The sequence below is a fragment of the Theropithecus gelada genome, chromosome 19, assembly GCF_003255815.1.
Source record: "Theropithecus gelada isolate Dixy chromosome 19, Tgel_1.0, whole genome shotgun sequence".
NCBI classification, from domain to species: domain Eukaryota; kingdom Metazoa; phylum Chordata; class Mammalia; order Primates; family Cercopithecidae; genus Theropithecus; species Theropithecus gelada.
Window position 1 is genome coordinate 26,583,562 of NC_037687.1, and position 22,866 is coordinate 26,606,427.

Sequence of the window (22,866 nt, forward strand, 5' to 3'; positions counted from 1 at the left end):
TTTTTTTGAGACTGAGTCTGGCTCTGTCGCCCAGGCTGGAGTGCGGTGGCCGGATCTCAGCTCACTGCAAGCTCCGCCTCCCGGGTTCACGCCATTCTCCTGCCTCAGCCTCCCGAGTAGCTGGGACCACAGGCGCCCGCCACTTCGCCCGGCTAGTTTTTTGTATTTTTTAGTAGAGACGGGGTCTCACCGTGTTAGCCAGGATGGTCTCGATCTCCTGACCTCGTGATCCGCCCGTCTCGGCCTCCCAAAGTGCTGGGATTACAGGCTTGAGCCACCGCGCCCGGCCTATTTTTTTTTTTTTGAGATGGAGTCTCACTCTGTTCCCCAGGCTGGAGCACAGTGGCCTGATCTCAGCTCACTGCAAGCTCCGCCTCCCGGGTTTACGCCATTCTCCTGCCTCAGCCTCCCGAGTAGCTGGGACTACAGGCGCCCGCCACCTCGCCTGGCTAGTTTTTTGTATTTTATAGTGGAGACGGGGTTTCACCGTGTTAGCCAGGATGGTCTCGATCTCCTGACCTCGTGATCCACCTGTCTTGGCCTCCCAAAGTGCTGGGATTACAGGCTTGAGCCACCGCGCCCGGCCAACTCCGGCTTTAAAGCATAATCTTAAACTTCACAAACTCCATGTGAAATAGTACAATTACCCTCCAAAAGCATGATCCATTAGCAAATGGGAAAGTGGGCTTTAAAAAACTTAAATTTTTTTTTTTTTTTGAGACGGAGTCTCACATGATCTTGGCTCGCTGCAACCTCTGCCTTCTGAGTACAAGTGATCCTCCTGCCTCAGCCTCTCTAGTAGCTGGGACCGCAGGCACGTACCAACACACTCAGCTAAGTTTTGTATTTTTAGTAGAGATGGGGTTTCACCATTTGGGCCAGGATGGTCTCGATCTCTTGACCTTGTGATCCGCCCGCCTCAGCGTCCCAAAGTGCTAGGATTATAGGCGTGAGCCACCGCACCCAGCTAAAAATTTTTAAGATTTTGAGAAGACACCATCAGGAAAGACAAGTCACAGACTGGGAGAAAATATAAGTCATCTCTATTTGAAGGTCTTGTATCCTGCTATAAAGAACTCTTGTGGCCGGGCGCGGTGGCTCAAGCCTGTAATCCTAGCACTTTGGGAGGCCGAGACGGGCGGATCACAAGGTCAGGAGATCGAGACCATCCTGGCTAACACGGTGAAACCCCGTCTCTACTACTAAAAAGTACAAAAAACTAGCCGGGCGAGGTGGCGAGCGCCTGTAGTCCCAGCTACTCGGGAGGCTGAGCCAGGAGAATGGCGTAAACCCGGGAGGCGGAGCTTGCAGTGAGCAGAGATCCGGCCACTGCACTCCAGCCTGGGTGACAGAGCGAGACTCTGGCTAAAAAAAAAAAAAAAAAAAAAACTCTTGCCCAGGAGCGGTGGCTCATGCCTGTAATCCCAGCATTTTGGGAGGCCAAGGCAGGAGGATCACTTGAGGCCAGGAGTTTGAGATCAGCCTGGCCAACATGGTGAAACTTCATCTCGACTAAAAATACAAAAATTAGCTGGATGTGCCAGTGGGCACCTGTAATCCCAGCTAGTCAGGAGGCTGAGGCCGGAGAATCACTTGAATCCGGGAGGCCGAGGTTGCAGGGAGCCGAGATCTCGCCATTGCACTCCAGCCTGGGGGCAAGACTGAAACTGCGTCTCAACAAAAATCTCAAACTCAAAAACACCTCTTGGCCGGGCGCGGTGGCTCAAGCCTGTAATCCCAGCACTTTGGGAGGCCGAGACGGGCAGATCACGAGGTCAGGAGATCGAGACCATCCTGGCTAACACGGTGAAACCCCGTCTCTACTAAAAAATACAAAAACTTAGCCGGGCGTGGCGGCGGGCGCCTGTAGTCCCAGCTACTCGGGAGGCTGAGGCAGGAGAATGGCGTGAACCCGGGAGGCGGAGCTTGCAGTGAGCTGAGATCCGGCCACTGCACTCCAGCCTGGGTGACAGAGCGAGACTCCGTCTCAAAAAAAAAAAAAAAAACCTCTTACATGATGGGGGGCTCACACCTGTAACCCCAACCATTGGAAGTGGGAGGACTGGCTTGAGTCCAGGAGTTCGAGTCCAGAGGGGGCAACATAGGGAGACTCTGAGTTAACAAGAACTTTTTGTTTTTGAGACAGCGTCTCACTCTGTTACTCATCCTGGAGTGCTGAGATCCCAAAGTGCTGGGATTACAGGTGTGAGCCACCATGCCTGGCCAAGACATTTTTTAAAAATTAGCCAGGTGGCCGGGCGCGGTGGCTCAAGCCTGTAATCCCAGCACTTTGGGAGGCCGAGGCGGGTGGATCACGAGGTCAGGAGATCGAGACTATCCTGGCTAACATGGTGAAACCCCGTCTCTACTAAAAATACAAAAAACTAGCCGGGCGTGGTGGCGGGCGCCTGTAGTCTCAGCTACTTGGGAGGCTGAGGCGGGAGAATGGCGTGAATCCGGGAGGCGGAGCTTGCAGTGAGGAGATCACGCCACTGCACTCCAGCCTGGGAGACACAGCGAGACTCCGTCTCAAAAAAAAAAAAAAAAAAATTAGCCAGGCATGGGGCGGGCATGTTGGCTTACGCCTGTAATCCTAGCACTTGGGAGGCCGAGGCAGGCGGATCACGAGGTCAGGAGATCTAGACCATCTGGCCGACACGGTGAAACCCCATCTCTACTAAAAATACAAAAAAATTAGCCGGGCATGGGGGCGGGCTCCTGTAGTCCCAGCTACACAGGAGGCTGAGGCAGGAGAATGGCATGAACCTGGGGGGGTGGAGCTTGCAGTGAGCTGAGATCGTGCTGCTGCACTCCAGCCTGGGCGACAGAGTGAGACTTTGGCTCAAAAAAAAAAAAAAAAAAAAAAATTAGCCAGGCATGGTTGGCATATGCCTGTGGTCCCAGCTACTCAGGAGGCTAAGGCAGGAAGATCCCTTGAGCCCAAGAATTCAAGACCAGTCTGGGCAATACAGACAGACCCCATATCTACCAAAAATATTAAGCTGAGCATGTTGGTGGGTGCCTGTGGTCCCAGCTACTTGGGATTCTGAGATGGGAGGATTGCTTGAGCCAGGGAGGTTGAGGCTGTAGTGAGATGTGATCACACCACTGCACTAGAGCTTGGTCAACAGAGTGAGATGAGATCCTGTTTAAAATTAAATAAATACGGCCAGGCACAGTGGCTCACACTTATAATCCCAGCACTTTGGGAGGCCAAGGCAGGTGGATCACTTGAGGTCAGGAGTTGCAGACAAGCCTGGCCAACATGGTGAAACCCCATCTCTATTAAAAATACAAAATATTAGGCATGGTGGCGCATGCCTATAATCCCAACTACTCTGGAGGCTGAAGCAGGAGAATCACTTGAACCCAGGAGGCGGAAGTTGCAGTGAGTCGAGATTGTGCCACTGCACTCCAGCCTGGGCAACAGAGCGAGACTCCATCCCAAAAATAAAATAAAAAAGCACCAAGACTTTTGAGATAACAAACACACACACACACACACACACAGAGAAAACCTCTGTCTATAACAGCACTGTCCAGCAAAACTTGGTATTTTTTTTGCGGGGGGGGAGAGATGGAGTCTCACTCTGTCACCCAGGCTGGAGTGCAGTGGCACGATCTCAGCTCACTGCAACCTCCGCCTCCCGGATTCAAATGATTCTTCTACCTCAGCCTCCCAAGTAGCTGGGACTACAGGTTCGTGCCACCATGCCCAGCTAATTTTTTTTTTTTTTTTTTGAGACGGAGTCTCACGCTGTCGCCCAGGTTGGAGAGCAGTGGCGCGATCTCGGCTCGCTGCAAGCTCCGCCTCCTGGGTTCACGCCATTCTGCTGCCTCAGCCTCCTGAGTAGCTGGGACTACAGGCGCCCGCCACCGCGCCCGGCTAATTTTTTGTATTTTTAGTAGAGACGGGGTTTCACTGTGGTCTCGATCTCCTGACCTTGTGATCCGCCCGCCTCGGCCTCCCAAAGTGCTGGGATTACAGGCGTGAGCCACCGCGCCCGGCAGCTAATTTTTATATTTTTAGTAGAGACGGGGGTTTCACCATGTTGGCCAGACTGGTCTCGAACTCCTGACCTCGTGATCCGCCCGCCTCGGCCTCCCAAAGTGCTGGGACTACAGGGATGAGCCAGCACGCCCGGCCTTTTTTTTTTTTTTTTTTTTTTTTTTTTTTTTTTTAAATGTTCTATAGCTGCACTAATTGATAGACAATACACAAGCCACTAACCCCACCTGTGGCTACTGAGCACTTAAATATGAATAGAGTGAGGCTGGGTGCCGTCTCACACGTGTTCCCAGAACTTTGGGAGGCCTCCGGAGAATCACTCGAGCCCAGGAGTTGGAGACCAGTCTGGGTAATATGGTGAGACCTTGTCTCTACTAAAAATAAAATAAATTAGCTGGGCATGGTGACACACACACGTAGTCCCAGCTACTTGGGAGGCTGAGGTGGGAGGACTACCTGAGGCTGGGGTGGTCGAGGTTGCAGTTAGCTATGATTGAGCCACTGCACTCTAACCTGGGCGACAGAGACCCTAGGGAGTCTCTAAAAATACATAAAATATTGTCATTATTCAGCTATTTAGACTTGCGCTGTTCAACACAGTAGCCTTTAGCCACATGTGGCTATTTAGATATAACACAGTCAAATTTAAAATTTTAGGTCCTCGGCTGGGTGCGGTGGCTCATGCCTGTAATCCCAGCACTTTCCGAGGCCGAGGCGGGTGGATCACCTGAAGCCATGAGTTCGAGACCAGCCTGGCCAACATAGCAAAACCCCATCTCTACTAAAAATACAAAAATTAGCCTGGCGTGGTGGCGCGTGCCTGTAATCCCAGCTACTCAGGAAGCTGAGGCAGGAGAATCGCTTGAATCCTGGAGGCGGAGGTTGCAGTGAGCTCATATCGCGCCACTGCACCCCATCCTGGGTAACAGGGCAAGACTCCATTTCAAGAAAAAAAAAAATTAGGTCCTCAGTGGTAAAAGTCACGTTTCGAGTGCCAGTCACTACCGTATCCACCAGCGCAGATACAGAAAATTTCCATCACATAAAGTTCTACTAGACGATCCTGTTATCGACAGAAAACCAGCAGAAGGATCGCTCCACCGCAACCCCTGGCACCAATTAAATCACCATCTGCGGATGAAATGAGAAGAGTAGCTTGCTTTCTCTCTTTTTTTTTTTTTTCCTTTTTTTTGAGACGAGCTCGCTCCGTCGTCCAGGCTGGAATGCAGTGGCGCAATCATAGCTCACTGCAGCCATGCCCTCCCCGGCTCAAGCGATCCTCCTGCCTCGACCTCCCAAAGTGTTGGGATTACAGGCGCGGCCACTGCACTCGGCGAGAGTAACTTTCACTGCACTTCTGAAAGCTCGTGGGCAGCTCCTGCCCCTAACAAAGATGGCGACACCGCCACACATGCTCCTAGCACTCTCCGGCGGCCTGCCCTTCAAAAAGACGGCCGCCGCCTCATCCAGTTTGAAGGCCGAACGAACACAGCCACGCGGTATCCAAATCCCACGGGAGCCTACGCCGCGCAGAAACAGGACGGACTCCGTACGACTCTCGCGATAATACGGGCGGGCTGAAGGCTGCTCACATCTTACCAGCCTGAATAATCGCGCCCGGCGCCGTGGGGCCTAAGACTCTCGCGAGACAGTATCCACCACTTCCCGCCCGTCAGTCCTTCGCAGTCCCCGAACCGCCTGCTGGTTGAAGTGCAGCCTGTCAATCAGAGTCGCGCTCGAGGCCCCGCCCAAGGCCGTGTACGCCGCTCCTTACGTAAGTTCCTCTCCAGCCCCTGCGTAGTCGATAAGGAAACCCGGACGCCACTGCCGCTTTCTTTTTTCAGGCCGGCCGGGAAGATGGCGGACATTCAGGTGTGGGCTCGAGGCTTGGTGTCAGGCTGCAGGGTCCGCCCTGGCCTTCAGGGGCGTATCTGGGAGGGCAGAGCCGGGCGCCCAAGTTCGCGGGTTAATTCCGGGCGTCCGTGATTATTTTCTAGAGATTAGTTGGGGCGGAGGGCGCATGTTTTTGCCTTTTTCTAGACAAGTGTTTCCTAATTTCGGGGGCTTCGGGCGTTAATGGAGGCTCAAGCGTTTTAGGACTTACCTTCTTAAAAACCAAGTTTAAGAAGGTATTTTTGGAGTTTTCCGGTCTTAAGGGTTAATTCTATGGAAAAGGACTCCTAAGGGCGAATCCAAGGAGCCTGCCGTTTGGTATTTAATTCTGAGTTTTTATGTACCACATAAGGAGTGAATCCTGGGTGGGCGACCTTGGGTCTTGGAGAGTGATCCTCGCTGAAAGATGTCCAGGGTGTGAGAGGGGTGGTCCTGGTGTAGAGGATGAATTTTGCAAGCCCTGGGAGGCCTTCTGGAGTATATAAATTGAAATAACCTCGGGCTTAGATCTGAGTATGAATTACAGGTAAGGTCGGGGTGGTCGTGTCTTAGAGGGTGATTCTGGGGCACCAGGCCTTGGAGGCCAGCGCTTTGCAAGTAAATGTAGAGAATGGGGTCTGGGAGGTTCTGGGAAGGTCTCTAGGGCTGGTTGCTGCCGGCTCCAAACTTAGCAGCTCATCAGTTTTCTCATACCTGTAGACTGAGCGTGCCTACCAAAAGCAGCCGACCATCTTTCAAAACAAGAAGAGGGTCCTGCTGGGAGAAACTGGCAAGGAGAAGCTCCCGCGGTACTACAAGAACATCGGTCTGGGCTTCAAGACACCCAAAGAGGTGCGGGGAACCTCAGAAGAAAGAAGGGGACCGTGGCGTCCCTGCACGTGTGCCCATATCGAGTTGCGTCTGAGTGGCCGGTCCCGGGGCTGATGGGAATTGTAGTTCTCTTCCCTGGGGCCACGCCCCCGGCTCTTTTCAGGAACCGCCTGCCCAAGGCTCACTCTTTTCTCTTTCCTATCCGTTCAGGCTATTGAGGGCACTTACATTGACAAGAAATGCCCCTTCACTGGTAATGTCTCCATTCGAGGGCGGATCCTCTCTGGTAAGTGCGGGAGTTCTTGGTGTCTGGGGCCTGAAATACTGAAAGAAGGGGCTTGGGGCCCAGACTCCTGGGTCCTGGGTGAGAGAGGTGGTTGGGAATGCAAACTTGTGGGTACAGGCAGGGGCATTGGCAGATGATGTCGGTTTTCACGATGGTCTTCAGATGCCCACGTGGGCACTGCTGAGAAAGCCACTTGGTTAAAACTGATGCCGGAAACAGGGCTTCTTGGGATTCCTGCTCAGCTGCTGCTGACTCCCAGCATGCCCCAGGTTACCCATGGCCCTCTTTCCCATGGGACTTGACCTAGGATCTGCCCCTGCTCCTAGGTGTGGTGACGAAGATGAAGATGCAGAGGACCATTGTCATCCGCCGAGACTACCTCCACTACATCCGCAAGTACAACCGCTTCGAGAAGCGCCACAAGAACATGTCTGTGCACCTGTCCCCCTGCTTCAGGTGAGCACAGTGGCCCATCAGGTTGCTCAGGCCAATTTAAGGCCAACTGAGGGAGTGGGTGACTGAGGTGGCATCTCTGGGAAGCCCCAGAGTCTCAGGATTCCTATATTATATGTTCTTCAGAATCAAAGTGTTCCACAGGTTGAATATCTCTGTCTGAAACGCTTGGGACCAGATTTTGGAATGTTCTCATATGCATAATGAGATGTTTTGGGAATGTGACATATGACATAGGTCTAAACACGAAGCTCATTTGTTTCATGTCCATCTTACTCACATAGCCTGAAAGTAATCTTACGCAGTACATTTTATAATTCTGTGTGTGAAACAAAGTTTGCATACATTGAACCATGGGAAAGCAAAGGTGTCATGCTGGTACGCAAAAAATGTCTGATTTTAGCTGGGCACCGGGCTCAAGCCAGTCATCCTAGCACTGTAGGAGGCTGAGGCAAGAGGATCCCTTGAGCCCAGGAGTTTGAGACCAGCCTGGGCACATGGCAAAACCCACTACAGAAAATACAAAAGTTTGCCAGGTGTGGTAGCATGTGCTGTAGTCTCAGGTCCTCAGGAGGCTGGGGTGGGAGGATTGCTTGAGCCCAGAAAGTGGAGGCTGCAGTGAGCCGAGATGGCACCACTACTCTCCAGCCTGGGCAACAGAGTAAGACCCTGTCTCTCCCAGACACACACACACACAATTCAGATTTTGCAGCATTTCAGAATTTTTGGATTAGGGGTGCTGAACCTGTAATAGACAGGTGCCTTGGAACCAAAAGGTTACACCAGATGGGAACCTCAGAAATGTTGGAATTAAACGTTTGTTCATTCCCTCAGCGTGTTTTATTTAGAGCTTATCACGTGCCAGGTTTGGTGTGAGATGCTGGGGGTTCGGTGGTGAGCCAGGGACAAAGTCCTGCTTCCTCAGAGGGCACCTTCAGGCAGGGTGGGTGCCAGATGTCAGCCAGGTACAATGAGGGTGGGGATGTGGGCAGCTGATAATGGTGGCCCTCTGGGCGGGAGGATCTTGGGAGCAAGGTGAGAAGTCCTGTGGGCAGGGAGGAGGGTGGCCTGAACTGATGCTGAGCGGTAAGGGGCCTGTGGTCGTGGGTGCTACAGGATCCCCCTGCTGCTCTGCTGGAGTGGGGTGGTGAGGAGGCCACTGACAACCTGGGGGCCTCCAGTTTGGTTGTGAAATGGAGCTCGTCCACCCCAGCAGTCCTCAGAAGGGTGGTCGCCTGCTCTGTGTACAGCGTTGAGCTTGGTACTTGGCACAAAGTTTGTACCAAAGAATGAGAGGGAGGTTGAATTGGCAAATAGATCTTGGTTAGGGTTTGGTGGAGCCAAAGCAGAGAGCCTTCAGCCTGGCGAAGGGGAGGGAGGGCCTCCTGGGGTCCGCCGGGGTGGCCCCTCCTGAGGACATGGCCTTACCTGCCTCCACAGGGATGTCCAGATCGGTGACATCGTCACAGTGGGTGAGTGTCGGCCCCTGAGCAAGACAGTGCGCTTCAACGTGCTCAAGGTCACCAAGGCTGCCGGCACCAAGAAGCAGTTCCAGAAGTTCTGAGGCTGGACATCAGCCCGCTCCCCACCATGAAATAAAGTTATTTTCTCATTCCCAGGCCAGACTTGGGATCTCTGTGCCTTTACCAGAGCACTGGGGGGATGGGGGTGTCCCTCGGGGAATTGAGCAAGGCTGCTGTCAGGCCTCCTGCCCGTGTCTGTGGGTGAGGACAGTGGAGCCTGAGATGCCTGTCTTCCCCTGGGTCTCCTTTTTTGGTCCTTGTCACCTTTTCAGTGTCTGAATAAGGCTGATTACCTGGTGTGCTGTCCTCCCGCGTCACCTTTTTGGTGTCTGAATAAGGCTGATTACCTGGTGTGCTGTCCTCCCCCCCACTCCGGTCTCTGGGGAGGAAGTTAGTGAGGGCGGAGGCCCCTGGGTCCTCCAGGCCCTGGTCTGTCTCTTTCCTGACCACCTCGGGTGGGGGGGGAGGGGAAGCTACAGCCCGCCTGCTGTGGGCATGGGCTCACCCAAGTAGAGTGCGATGTGCTGAGTCCCTGTTGTCTGGCTGTGAACTGTAAAGCTCTTGATTTCAGCCTGGGCTTCCTATCCTTGCTTAGAGCCAAGGAGGGGGTCCCATGCACCCACCACCCACTCCTAGTTGGGCACCATGCCTATTTGCATATGAGGAAAGTTACCTGGGAGAGGCCAAGACCTCCACCTGGAGTCCCAGTGAGTAGCCGAGTTCCAGATCTCAGATTCTAGAAACTTCCTTTGCACCGGCTGCCTCAAAATCGAAGTAAGGGGATTGGTGGTGTGGGCAAGTGGCATCATGACGCTGCCCTGGAGCCCGCTCAGTGGCACCGGGGCCCAGGCTGCTGGGAAGGAAGTGAGTAGGAAGCGCCCGGAGATGGCCCAACACCCAGGGGCCGCAGAGATGGGGGCCTTGGGAGGAACAGGGCAGGACGGACACGGTGGCCCAGGGTTGTGGCACATGGGGAGGAAGGGTTTTGCAGAGCTGGGGAGAGCACAGAGACCACCGGGAGAGGCAGGTACGATAGAAACAGGTGCACTTTGCGCATCACAGAGGTGGGATGACAGGCGTGGGGTGAGGGGGCAGCAAGGCAGGAGCACACCAGAGGGTCTGGGACCCGAAGGGGAGAGACCTGCATCAAAGCAGCAGCAGAGATGGGGGTACAGGGAAGGGAGGTCTGAATGCCTGCTGACCTCTTTCGGGCCTGCCGGTGCCGGGGTCCCCAGGTCCCTGTCCCCCAGGCCTGTACCAGGGTCTGAGCCCAGCACTGGTACAAGGGTTGGGAGACAGGGCCATGGGGAGAGGAGCCGCCGCTGCCGCTGCTGTCTCGGGGACGCCGCCTCCCCGTGGGCCCAGTCCCTGCCTTATACCCAGGTCCAGGGAGGGCGGGGGTTCCTGCCAGAGGAAGTGGGGCCGCATCAAAGAGGGCAGGAAGGGGCAGGGACAGGTTGGGGGACGCCGCCCTGAGTCGCAGAAACTGCACACCCACCCCACCCTATGCTGGGGGCAGTAGAGATCCAGAGAGGGGCAAAGGGGGAGTGTGGACTCCAGAGGGAGGGGACGGAGACCCAGAGGGGGATGGGAGGTCACGGCCCCCTCCCCTCGGCCACAGGTGTTTCCGTTCGGGTGGGGCGGCTGTGTTTACAACAACAGCCCGGCTCCCCGGTTTCCTCCTCGATTGTTGGGGCGTCTCCTTGGCACCCCATTGCGTCAGGTTGTGTGCTGGGGTCAGAGTGTGTGCTGGGGAGGGACCTCTGCTGGGCCTGGTGGATGCAAAGACCAAGTTTAAAAGACCCCCTGGAACCCCTCGACAGGCCTTGCACCTGAAGAGTGGGGATAAGGACTATAGGTTCTTTTCATTTTTTAATTTAATTTTGTTTTTGAGGCAGAGTCTTGCTCTGTCGCCCAGGCTGGAGTGCAATGGCAAAATCTTGGCTCATCACAACCTCCGCCTCCCAGGTTAAAGCCATTCTCCTGCCTCCATCTCCTGAGTAGCTGGGTTTACAGACGTGCGCCACCACACCTAGCTAATTTTTAAATTTTTAGTAGAGAAAAATTTTAGTAAATTTTTCACCATGTTGGCCAGGCTAGTCTCAAACTCCTGACCTCATGATCCACCTGTGTTGGCCTCCCAAAGTGCTGGGATTACAGGCATGAGCCACCATGCCCGGCCAAGAGAAACTATTTCTTAGCCCAAATATTCGTGTGTCATAGTTCAGGAACAAGTCAGTGACAAACTTCTAAGTAAGTCAACCTGAAGAAATTCTTTATATTCCAAGATAATTGCTCTCTGAAAGACACCAGCCTTCCGGCCAGGTGCAGTGGCTCATGCTTGGAATCCCAGCACTTTGGGAGGCCGAGGTGGGTGGATCACGAGGTCAGGAGTTCAAGACCAGCCTGACCAAGATGGTGAAACCCCATCTCTACAAAAATTAGCTGGGCATGGTGGCAGGCACCTTTAATCCCAGCTACTCCATAGGTTGAGGCAGGAAAATCACTTGAACCCGGGCAGTAGAGGTTGCAGTGAGCTGAGATCGCACCACTGCACTCCAGTCTGCAGCATAGTGAGACTCCATCTCAAAAAAAAAAAAAAAAATATATATATATATACACCAGCCTTCCTCATCTGAAAATCTTTCATGGAATCATAATTTCTGTAGAAATCTGCATATGCCTTCTTTTTTGGTTCAGCTACAGCAAACGTATAGAAAGCTGCAGCCCCCAGGGATACCATAATGCTTCAACAATATGAAGTCACAGATGCTTGGCCAGAAGGCCACGCATCTGAGGTTTTGGCAAAACTTCAGAAGCCACGGTGGTTACTGTCCTTGATAACGTATGTCCGCCTCAACACCAACGTCCTTCCTGATTGATGGAAAAATGCATGGTCGTGAAGGAATTAATGATGTGAAGTTGCCACATTTTCACTGGGCGGACCTTGACCCCTAGGCTTCAGGGGCTCAATAACTGGAAGCAGTAAAGCTGAGCCAGAGGCCCCAGATGCAACAGAGACCCACCGAGGCTCTGTTCCAACTTCTGGCCCTGCAGCTCCCTGGCCGTGTGTGGCCTTGGAAAAGAGACCCACTCCTCCACCACAGAGCCTCAGTTTCCTAATCTGTTAAATGGCTTCTTGCCTCCCTGCCCTATTGGGAGGATCAATATGCTCATGTGTGCCGGGTCCCGTGGCTCATGGCTGTAATCCCAGCACTTCGTAAGGTCGAGGCAGGCAGATTACTTGAGGTCAGGAGTTTAAGACCACCCTGGCCAATGTGGCGAAACCATGTCTCTGTTAAAAATACAAAAGTTAGCTGGTGTGATAGCGTGCACCTGTAGTCGCAGCTACTCAGGAGGCTGAGGCAGGAGAATCACTTGAACCCGGGAGGTGGAGGTTGCAGTGAGCTGAGATTGCACTCCACCTGGGCAACAGAGGGCGACTCGGTCTCAAAAAAAAAAACCAAAAAAAACACACAAAAAAAACCAGTGCTCATGTGTGATAATGGGATAGAACCGTCCTGATTAAGTGTACACTGGAAAGTAACAATGCGGGGGGCCCTCAGCCTGCTGTTGGAGAAAGGCCCCATAGTGTCATGTTACAGCATCCCCTGAGGCCCCTTGGTCAGGCTTAAGGACCAGGGCCTCTGGCAGGCAGCCCTTGCTGTAATGGACCTATGGTTTTTGTTTTAATATTTATTGTATGATTGCAGAATCCTGGCTCCATTACAGCAAGCCCTGGTAGTTTGTCACGGGATGTTGAGTCTGTTTTAGCATGTTTCTAGAATATTCTTTCGAATATCTATAGGGGGCCCCAATGGCATTGCCTTTTCATAGGAAAGTTAGCTTTTATAGTACGGTTCTGGGTTTATAATGATAGCGGTCAGGCCAGGTGCTGTGGCTCACACCTGTAATCCCAATACTTAGGGAAGCCAGGGCAGGAGGATCGCTTGAGCCAGGAGTTAGAGACCAGCCTGAGCAACATAGGGAGACTCCTGTCTCTATTAAAACAATAATAATAATAATAATTAGGCCAGGCGCGGTGGCTCATACCTGTAATCCCAGCACTTTGGGAGGCCAAGGCAGATCACGAGGTCAGGAGTTCGAAACCAGCCTGGTCAATATGGTGAAACCCCATCTCTACTATAAATATTAACATTAGCCAGACGTGGTAGTCCCAGCTATTCGGGAGGCTGAGGCAGGAGAATCGCTTGAACCCAGGAGGCGGAGGTTGCAGTGAGACGAGATCATGCCACTGCACTGCAGCCTGGGTGACAGAGTGAGACCCCAGTTGGGTCTGTAGTCCCAGCTATTCGGGAGGCTGAGGCAGGAGGATCACTTAAGCCCAGAGGTCCGAATCTATAGCAGGCTAGGATGACACCACTGCACTCCAGCCTGGGTGACAGAGTGAGACCCTATCTCAAAGCAAAAAAATAAAAAGACAGGCATCAGACCTACCCTGTGAAAACAGGGCAGGTCTCGGTTATCTTGTATTGCAGCCCTGCACCTACGATATTAGAGCCAGATGGGCGTCATTGCTGCAGCCTCCTGTGGGCTATTAGAATACTAAGTAAGACCTTGGGCTCCTGTAACAGGCCCTGCTGATATTATATGGTTGCAATACTCAGGTATATTATAGCCGGCCCATGGCTGTATTTGTAATTATATAATTTAAAATATGCTATCGGCCAGACGCAGTGGCTCACGCCTGTAATCCCAGCACTTTGGGAGGCTGAGGCGGGCGAATCACAAGGTCAGGAGATCAAGACCATCCTGGCCAACGTGGTGAAACCCCGTTTTAATAAAAATACAAAATTTAGCTGGGCATGGTGGCATGTGCCTGTAGTCCCAGCTACTCGGGAGGCTGCGGCAGGAGAATCGCTTGAACCCGGGAGGCAAAGGTTGCAGTGAGACAAGATTGCACCACTGCGCTCCAGCCTGGTGACAGAGCGAGACTCTGTTTAAAAAAAAAAAAAAAAATGTTATTTATGTAGCAGGCACCTGAGCTCATTGAACTAGTCCCAAGGTGTGTGAGTGGAGTCTGGAAATTGAATTGAAGTGTGTTCCAGGAATAGTTAAGCAGGCCCACTGCCGAGTGTCAGCACTGCCCTGAGCGCAGCAGGAAATTCCTCGGTCTAACACTGTAATAAGTCCTGGCTCTATTACATATTATAGCAAGACAGGCCAGGCGCAGTGGCTCAGCCTGCAATCCCAGAACTTTGGGATGCCAAGATGGGAGGCTCTGTTGAGCCCAGCAGTTTGAGACCAGCCTAGACAACATAGGAAGACCCCCATCTCTACAAAAAAAAAATTAAAAATCAGCCAGGCATGGTGGTACATACCTGTAGTACCAGCTACTTGGGAGGCTGAGGTGGGAGGATCGCTTCAACCTGGGAGGTTGAGGCTGCAGTGAGCTATTATCATGCCACTGCATTCCAGCCTGGGTGACAGAGTGAGACCCTGTCTCAAACAACAAAGTAAAAATAAAAGACCTATGGATGTTTCAGAGGCCAGTATAAATTTAGCTAGAACATTCTAGCAGAACACCAAGGATGTTCTACATGAGTTTTAGGAGCACATCAAGCCTTCCCGGAGCATTCATTCTACAAATATTTATTGTGCTGTTCCCCAGGGATGGGTGCAAGAGTGAGCAAGACAGCTCCAGTCAGAGCCTGGTGTCAGAGCCTACAATCCAGTGGGATCCCTGGGGGCCCAGCCTGGCTGGGGAGTGGGGGCGTTAACAGGAACCAGGGCTACTATGGCTGCCCTGTGTGCCCCATGTGGAGCCTTTGGCCTGCTGAAGCTTCTAATGGAAAATAGTAGGTTGGTGCAAAAGCAATTGTGGTTTTTTGTTTGTTTGTTTTTGAGTCTCACTCTGTTGCCCAGGCTGGAGTGTAGTGGCACAATCTCAGCTCACTGCAACCTCCACCTCCCAGGTTCAAGTGATTATCCTGCCTCAGCCTCCCTAGTAGCTGAGATTACAGGCATGTGCCACCACGTCTGGCTAATTTTTGTATTTGTAGTACAGATGGGGTTGTGCCATGTTGGCCAGGCTGGTCTCAAACTCCTGACCTCAGGTGATCCACCTGCCTCAGCCTCCCAAAGTGCTGGGATTATAGGCGTGAGCCACTGCGTGCAGCCTGCAATTGAGGTTTTAATGGCAGAAACCACAATTACTTTTGCACCACCCTAATATAAAGACACAATTATCCTCCCCATTTTCCAGATAAAGAACCTTTGCCTGGGACAGGTGTACCTGGAACAGTCAGGTTTTGGTTTTGAACTCAGTGCGTGATTTCCCCCCAGGTCAGTAGGGGGCACTATTGTGTAGGGGTGGAGAGGAGGAGCAGAGGTTAGGATGGCTCAGAGTGCACGATTCAAAGTTGCCTGGGGCCACTGTAGGCACAGAGGCAGGGGCCAGGGCTGACTTTAAGGCCAGCTCCTTCTGCAGTCTAAGGAGTGGCTCAGAAGGGACCAGCACCTGGTGAGTGCTCTGCGTGAACCATCTTTTTTTTTTTTTTTTTTTTTTTTGAGATGGAGTTCTGCTCTTGTTGCCCGGGCTGGAGTATAATGGCACGATCTCAGCTCACTGCAACCTCCACCTCCCAGGTTCAAGTGATTTTCCTGCCTCAGCCTCCCTAGTAGCTGGGATTACAGGCATGTGCCACCACGCCCGGTGAACGTTTGCATCATAGAGACGGTGTTTCGCCATGTTGGCCAGGCTGGTCTCGAACTCCTGACCTAAAGTGATCCACCTGCCTCGGCCTCCCAAAGTGCTGGGATTACAGGCGTGAGCCACTGCCCCCAGCCTGGGAGCTTTCTATTGCATTATAGTGGAGCCCTCAGGACATTATAGCTGTTTTGGGGGAGCCCGGGTGACAGTCTAAGAGGGTTCTAATAGGTCCCTGGGGACATGAGAGCAGGATCCCAGGGAGGGAAACGGTGTAGTCAGGGCTCATTAGAGCAGAACCCTGAGGATCTGATGCAAGTCAGCCAGCTGATGCTATAAATGGGCTCCGGAGACATCGCAGGACCCCAGGGCATCTGGAAGGGTTTCCCAGGTGGCGCTAAGGGGCCTTGAGGCCTTTTTCTTTCTGTTTTTCTTTAGGGTCTCGCTCAGTCATCCAGGCTGGAGTGCAGTAATGCAATCATGGCTCACTGCAACCTTGACTGAGGCCTTTTTCTTCCATGGCAGGAAGGAGGGCTATGATGAGGAATGTCTAGGCAGACCCCTGGCAGGCCTCCTGGCTAAAGTCCCAGGCCATTATAACAGCAAGGAGAGGAGATCAGAATGGGGCAAGGAAAGACACTCCAGATGACCATGGTTGGCTGAATCATGGCCTCAAAGATGTCCATGCTCTCATCCCCCAAAACCTCTGACAATGGCCTTATATGGGAAAAAAGGACTTTGTGATGTGATTAGGTTAGGTTTAGATGGGGAGATGATATTGGATTATCCAAGTGGCCCTAAACACAATCACAGGACTCCTTTGGAGAGGGAGGCAGGCGGGTTGGTGTCGGAGAGAGAAGACGTGAGGACCGACATAAGGGTCAGAAAGGGGAGAGGATGCCGTACTGCTGGCCTTGAAGATGGAGGAGTGGGCCACGAGCCAAGGAATGCTGGTAGCCTCTAGAACCTGGGAAAGGCAAAAACACCGATTCTTCCCTGGAGCCTCCAGAAAGAACACAAAACGGCTGGGCACGGTGGCTCATGCCTGTAATCCCAGCACTTTGGGAGGCCGAGGCAGATGGATCACGAGGTCAGGAGTTCGAGACCAGCCTGGCCAATATGGTTGAAACACCGTCTCTACTAAAAATACAAAAATTAGCTGGGCGTGGTGGTGGGCACCTGTAATCCCAGCTACTTGGGAGGCTGAGGCAGGAGAATCACTTGAACCCAGGAGGCAGAGGTTGCAGTGAGCTGAGATCACACCACTGCCCTCCAGCCTGGGCGACAGAGCCAGACTCCATCTAAAAAAAAAAAAAAAAAAAAAAAAGAACACAAGACCTGTGAGTATCATAGGTGGTCCAAGGAGCTTTACAATTGTCATGGTAATGTTACAGCAGGGCCCTGGGGACATGAGAGCTAAGGCTGGGTTATAGAGGACCCCACAGTGATGGTAGTCAGACTTCCAGGAAAAGCATAGCAGGCTCCTGGGGGACACCGTAACAGGGCATTGAGGACTCTGTCAGGGTCCAAGGAACCTTAGAATGGGGCCCAGTGAAGGCGGAGCTTGAAGTGAGCCGAGATCACGCCACTGCACTCCAGCCTGGGTGACAAAGCGAGACTCCGTCTTAAAAAAAAAAAAAAAAAAAAAAAAAATGGGGCCCAGGGGCTGCTGGAACAGTATCCTGAAGACATTACAGGATCCCAAGGAAACTAGAAGGGACAGCTAAGGGCAGGGCAGGTGCCTCAGGGCATTTTGGGGAAGAGCTGAGGATGCTGCAATTAGGATTCTTAAGAAGTTAAAGCAGGTTCCCTCTGTCTCTTAGGAGTGGACCTCGGCGTGGGTGTCACTGGATCTTCTAGTAGGACACAGGGAGAATCAGAAAAATGAACACATTCCAGACAAGGAGAACAGAGATTTTTTTTTTTCTTTTTGAGACAGAGATTTTGTTTGTTTTTTTGAGACAGAGTCTCACTCTGTCGCCCAGGCTGAAGTGCAGTGGCATGATCTTGGCTCACTGCAAGCTCCACCTTCCAGGTTCACGCCATTCTCCTGCCTCAGCCTCCTGAGTAGCTGGGACTACAGGCGCCCGCCACTACGCCCGGCTATTTTTTTGTATTTTTAGTAGAGACGGGGTTTCACCGTGTTAGCCAGGATGGTCTCGATCTCCTGACCTCGTGATTCGCCCACCTTGGCCTCCCAAAGTGCTGGAATTACAGGCTTGAGCCACCGCGCCCCACCTTAAAAAAAATTTTTTTAAATAGAGACAGGGTCTCCCTATGTTGGCCAGGTTGATCTCAAACTTCTGGACTCAAGCGATCCTCCCAACTTGGCCTCCCAAAGTGCTGGAATGACAGGCATGTGCCACCACACCTGGCCCCCCCATCAGACTCTGAACCAGCTAAATGTCCACTAATCCTGGGAGCCAGTTCCTAAAATGAATCTCTTGCTGTGTATGCATATACACATTCTGTGGCTTCTGTTTCTCTAGAGAACCTGAACTAATACACTCCCTGACCCAGCCGCTCCACTCACAGGTGTATGCCCAATAAAGCTGAAAACAGGCCAGGCATGGTGGCTCACACCTGTCATCCCAGCACTTTGGGAGGCCAAGGTGGGAGGCTGTTTTGAGCCCAGCAGTTTGAGACCAACCTGGGCAACGCAGCAAGACGCTATGCCCGCAAAAATACAAAAATTAGTTGGGCCTGGTGGCAGGTGCCTGTAATTCCAGCTACTTGAGAGGCTGAGGCAGGTGGAGTGCTTGAGCCTGGGAGGTTGAGGCTGCAGTGAGCCATGATCGTCGCTCCACGGCATTCCAGCCTGGGTGACACACCCAGACCCTGTCAGAAAAGGAAAGGAAAGGAAAGGAAAGGAAAGGGGGAAGGAAAGAAGGAAGGAAGGAAGGAAGGAAGGGAGGAAGGGAGGGAGGGAGGGGAGGGGAGGGAAGGGAAGGGAAGGGAAGGGAAGGGAAAGGACTTCATATGATATGATTCAATTTCTACAAAATGTGCAGAATAGGCAAATCTATTGAGACAGAAAGCAGATGAATGGTTGCTGGGGGCCGGCAACAGGGGCTGCTGAACGGAGACAGACCTTCTGTTTCAGCTGATAAAAAACCTCTGGAACTCGATAGAGGTGACAGTTGCACAGCATTGTAAACGTGTTAAATGACAGTAAGGGTAAATATTTTGAATATTTTACCACAATGAAACAAGTGTATGGGAAGCTTTGTAGCAGGAGTGTAGGCGGGGGCTGGTGCCTGGAGGGACATCAAATGAGGCATCAGTGTATGGGGACCATGTGGTCACTGAAGTCCTAGCAGAAGGAATTTTTTTTTTTTTTGAGACGGAGTCTCGCTCTGTCACCAGGCTGGAGTGCAGCGGTGCAATCTCAGCTCACTGCAACTAAGGAAGGAGACCACTACTACCCCTGCTGCCCTCCTCCCCCGACCTTGCCTAGTTCACAAGACAGGAGGAAAGAGAGAGAAACAAAAGTAAGATAAATAGCCAGACAACCTTGGCACGCCACCCGGCCCTAGGAGTTAAAAAAAGTAATAATAATAACATCAACCCCTGGCCTAAACTACTTGTGTTATCTGTAAATCCCAGACACTGTATGAAAAAAAAAAAGCATTCTAAAACTTTTTGTTCTGTTAGCTGATGCATGTAGGCCCCAGTCACGTTTCCCACGCTTGCTCAATTTATCACGACCCTTTCACGTGGACCCCCTAAAGTTGTAAGCCTTTAAAAAGACCAAGTATTTCTTTTTCGGGCAGCTTGGCCCTTAAGACACAAGTCTGCCATGTGCGGTGGCTCACGCCTGTAATCCCAGCACTTTGGGAGTCCGAGGCGGGTGGATCACAAGGTCAGGAGATCGAGACCATCCTGGCTAACATGGTGAAACCCCGTCTCTACTAAAAATACAAAAAAAAATTAGGCAGGCATGGTGGCAGGCGCCTGTAGTCCCAGCTACACGGGAGGCTGAGGCAGGAGAATGGTGTGAACCCGGGAAGCGGAGCTTGCAGTGAGCCGAGATCGCGCCACTGCAGTCCAGCCTGGGCGACAGAGCGAGACTCCAGCTCAAAGAAAAAAAAAAAAAAGATGCGAGTCGGCGGACATTCCAGGCCAAACAAAAAACCTCTTCCTTCTTTAACCGGTGTCTTGAGGAGTTTTGTCTGCGGCTTGTCCTGCTACATTTGTTGGTTCCCTGACCAGGAAGCGAGGTGATTAAAGGACGGTCGAGGCCGGGCGCGGTGGCTCAAGCCTGTAATCCCAGCACTTTGGGAGGCCGAGACGGGTGGATCACGAGGTCAGGAGATCGAGACCATCCTGGCTGACACGGTGAAACCCCGTCTCTACTAAAAAATACAAAAAACTAGCCGGGCGAGGTGGCGGGCGCCTGTAGTCCCCGCTACTCGGGAGGCTGAGGCAGGAGAATGGCGTAAACCCGGGAGGCGGAGCTTGCACTTGCAGTGAGCCGAGATCTGGCCACTGCACTCCAGCCTGGGCGGCAGAGCGAGACTCCGTCTCAAAAAAAAAAAAAAAAAAAAAAGGACGGTCGAGGCAGCCCCTTAGGCAGCTTATGCCTGCCCCGTAGAGCATCCCTGTGCGGGACTCTGGCCAGCTTGAGCGATGCGGATCCTGACAGCGCTCCCGGGTAGGCATTTGCCCCGGTGGAGGCATTTACCTCTTCAGAGCAGTGCACAGCAGGCCCCTGTGGAGGATCAACACAGTGGCTGAACACCGGGAAGGAACTGGCCCTTTAAGTCCGGACATCTGAAACTTGGTAAGACTGGTCTTTGGAACTCGCCCACTCCATTTGAGTGGAAGCGTGGCCTGATCACCCACGGCATGCCTGTACCGGCACTTTGGTTTTTGTTTTTGACTTGACTTGAATTAATTGCTTGATACTTTGGTTTTTGTTTTTGACTTGACTTGAATTAATTGCTTGATACTTTGGTTTTAGTTTTGATTTTGACTTGACTTGAATTGCTTGATAAACAGGCGTGCCTTTATTGGCACTTCGGTTTTGGTTCTGATTTTGACTTGGCTTAAATTGCTTGACGAACAGGTGTGCCTTTAACAACACTTGGTTTTAGCTTTGATTTTGATTTAGTGTGAATTAGATGAGTGAATGATCTTTTACCCTTTCCTTCTTGTAGTGTGAATGTTGTTTTGTCTCAAGAGAAAAATAGGTCGGACACAAAGTAAGCCCACTCGGCTAGGAACTGTGTTAGAACATTTCAAAAAGAAAAAAGGAAAGTCATCAAATCATCAAAACTTACTCTATTAAAATGCATGTTACAGAACCTTAAGAAAGGTTTTGCAGGAGATTATAGAGTCAAGTTAACCCCTTAGAGGTTAAGATCTGTGTGAATTAGAACTGCCCTCTTTTGGTGTTGGATGGCCCTTCGAAGGAACTATAGACAAGGAACAATTGGCCATGTATTTAAGGTGGTGACAGGGTCGGAGGACAGCCAGTGTACCTAGATCAAGTTCCTTTATATTGACTCATGGTTAAATATAACACAGACAAAACCAGCATAAATTTAGCCCTGTTTAACAGCTTTTTGCAAAAAAGCCAAAAGTAAAAGTAAGAGCAGCTTCACCAGCAGACACAGAGTTAAAAACGGAGTCCCAGAAACAGCAGAGAAGCCAGTTTTGCAGGAGCCGCCTGAGATCATAGAAATTCTTTCTCCATATGTCCCAGCCTACTGCCCCGCTTTACCAAGGCAAACAGCCCCCTCAGAAACGAGATTCAGGAGCTAACACGCCCCAGGTCTCACCTCGAAGGGGAGGATCAGAGCCTCCAGAGGCCAAGGAAGGAAGTCAAGATAGCCAAGTGGGCCGTCTCAGATCTGGTCTTGCTCAAGCTATGCAAATGCCTCTCAGGGAGACGGGAGGACCTGTCTATTATAACGACCAGGCCCACATCCGTGGAGGCAACAGACTTTCATCTATCAGCCCCTTTCAACCATTGATCTACTAAACTGGAAACACCCTGAACCCACCACCTTGCTCCCGACAGCTAGAGCCCTGTCGAGCATGACTGTGTAGAGGTGTTGGACTCAAGTTTACTCCAGCAGACCTGACCTCCGGGACCAGCCTTGGGCATCAGTAGACTAGGAGCTATACGTGGATGGGAACAGCTTCATCAACCCACAAGGAGAGAGATGTGCAGAGTATGCGGTGGTAACCCTGGACACTGTCGTTAAGCTGAGCTCATTGCTTTAATTCAGGCCTTAGAACTCAGTAAAGGTAAGACTGTAAACACTGACACTGACTCTCAGTATGCCTGTTTAACCCTCCAAGTGCATGGAGAATTATATAAAGAAAAGAGCCTGTTAAACTGTAGGAAAAAGGGGGGAAAAACACCCAGAGAATGCAACTCAGCTTCAGCGTTCGCAGAGGTACTGAGAAGCACTTCTGCAGAGGCTAAGAGTTGGTAGAAAAAAGCAAGTAATATAAAAAAAAATTCCAGGAATGCTTCGAGGAGCTGACAAGAGCCTAACTCAGTTTTATAAGAGACTCTATAAAGCATTCTGGCTTTACACCCCATTTAACCCTAAGGCTGCTGAAAATCAGTATATAGTGAATACTTCATTTGTAAAGCAAGCCCAGGGTAACATCAAGCAGACGCTGCAGGCATGAATATCATCCAGTCTATAAAAGTGGCCACCAAGGTGTATGTTGACTGTGACCAAGGAACAAAACTGGGAAAGAGCAAAAGAAAAAGAAAGACTAAGAGTAAGTGTAATAAAAGAGAAATTAGCAATGTGAGAGGACGTGGACGTGGATGTAGACATGAAAGAAGTCAAGTTAGGCAAGGATTCAAGAGCCGGACAGGCTGGAGAGAGATTAATGTGCGAGATGCAAAAAGAAAAGACACTAGAAGGGTAAATGTTCAAAAAGGCAATAAAGGAAATGGCCAAGGCGGCAAGACAAAGAAGCCATCTGCCAAGGGCTGCCGCACCTTGGAGGAACCAAATACTGATCTGATCAGACTGACAGGAGCTGAAGAATGTAAAGACTAGGGCACTCAAGCCTGTAATCCCAGCACTTTGGGAGGCCGAGATGGGCGGATCACGAGGTCAGGAGATCGAGACCATCCTGGCTAACACGGTGAAACCCCGTCTCTACTAAGAAATACAAAAAATAGCCGGGCGAGGTGGCAGCACCTGTAGTCCCAGCTACTCGGGAGGCTGAGGCCGGAGAATGGCGTGAA

General features: G+C 51.7%; 1 protein-coding gene and 1 non-coding gene across 2 annotated transcripts; both read left to right on the forward strand.

The window, feature by feature from the left end:
- The first annotated feature begins 5,781 nt into the window (after window positions 1–5,781).
- Window positions 5,782–9,070, forward strand: RPS11 (ribosomal protein S11). Its single transcript, XM_025365761.1, has 5 exons — window positions 5,782–5,881; window positions 6,602–6,733; window positions 6,923–6,998; window positions 7,325–7,454; window positions 8,892–9,070. Exons 1-5 carry the CDS (start codon window positions 5,867–5,869, stop codon window positions 9,013–9,015), a joined length of 477 nt encoding a protein of 158 aa, XP_025221546.1. The 5' UTR covers window positions 5,782–5,866; the 3' UTR covers window positions 9,016–9,070.
- LOC112613652 lies at window positions 7,127–7,214 on the forward strand. The gene has a single exon (XR_003116980.1). It is a non-coding gene; the product is annotated as a small nucleolar RNA SNORD35 (small nucleolar RNA).
- Window positions 9,071–22,866: the final 13,796 nt, after the last annotated feature.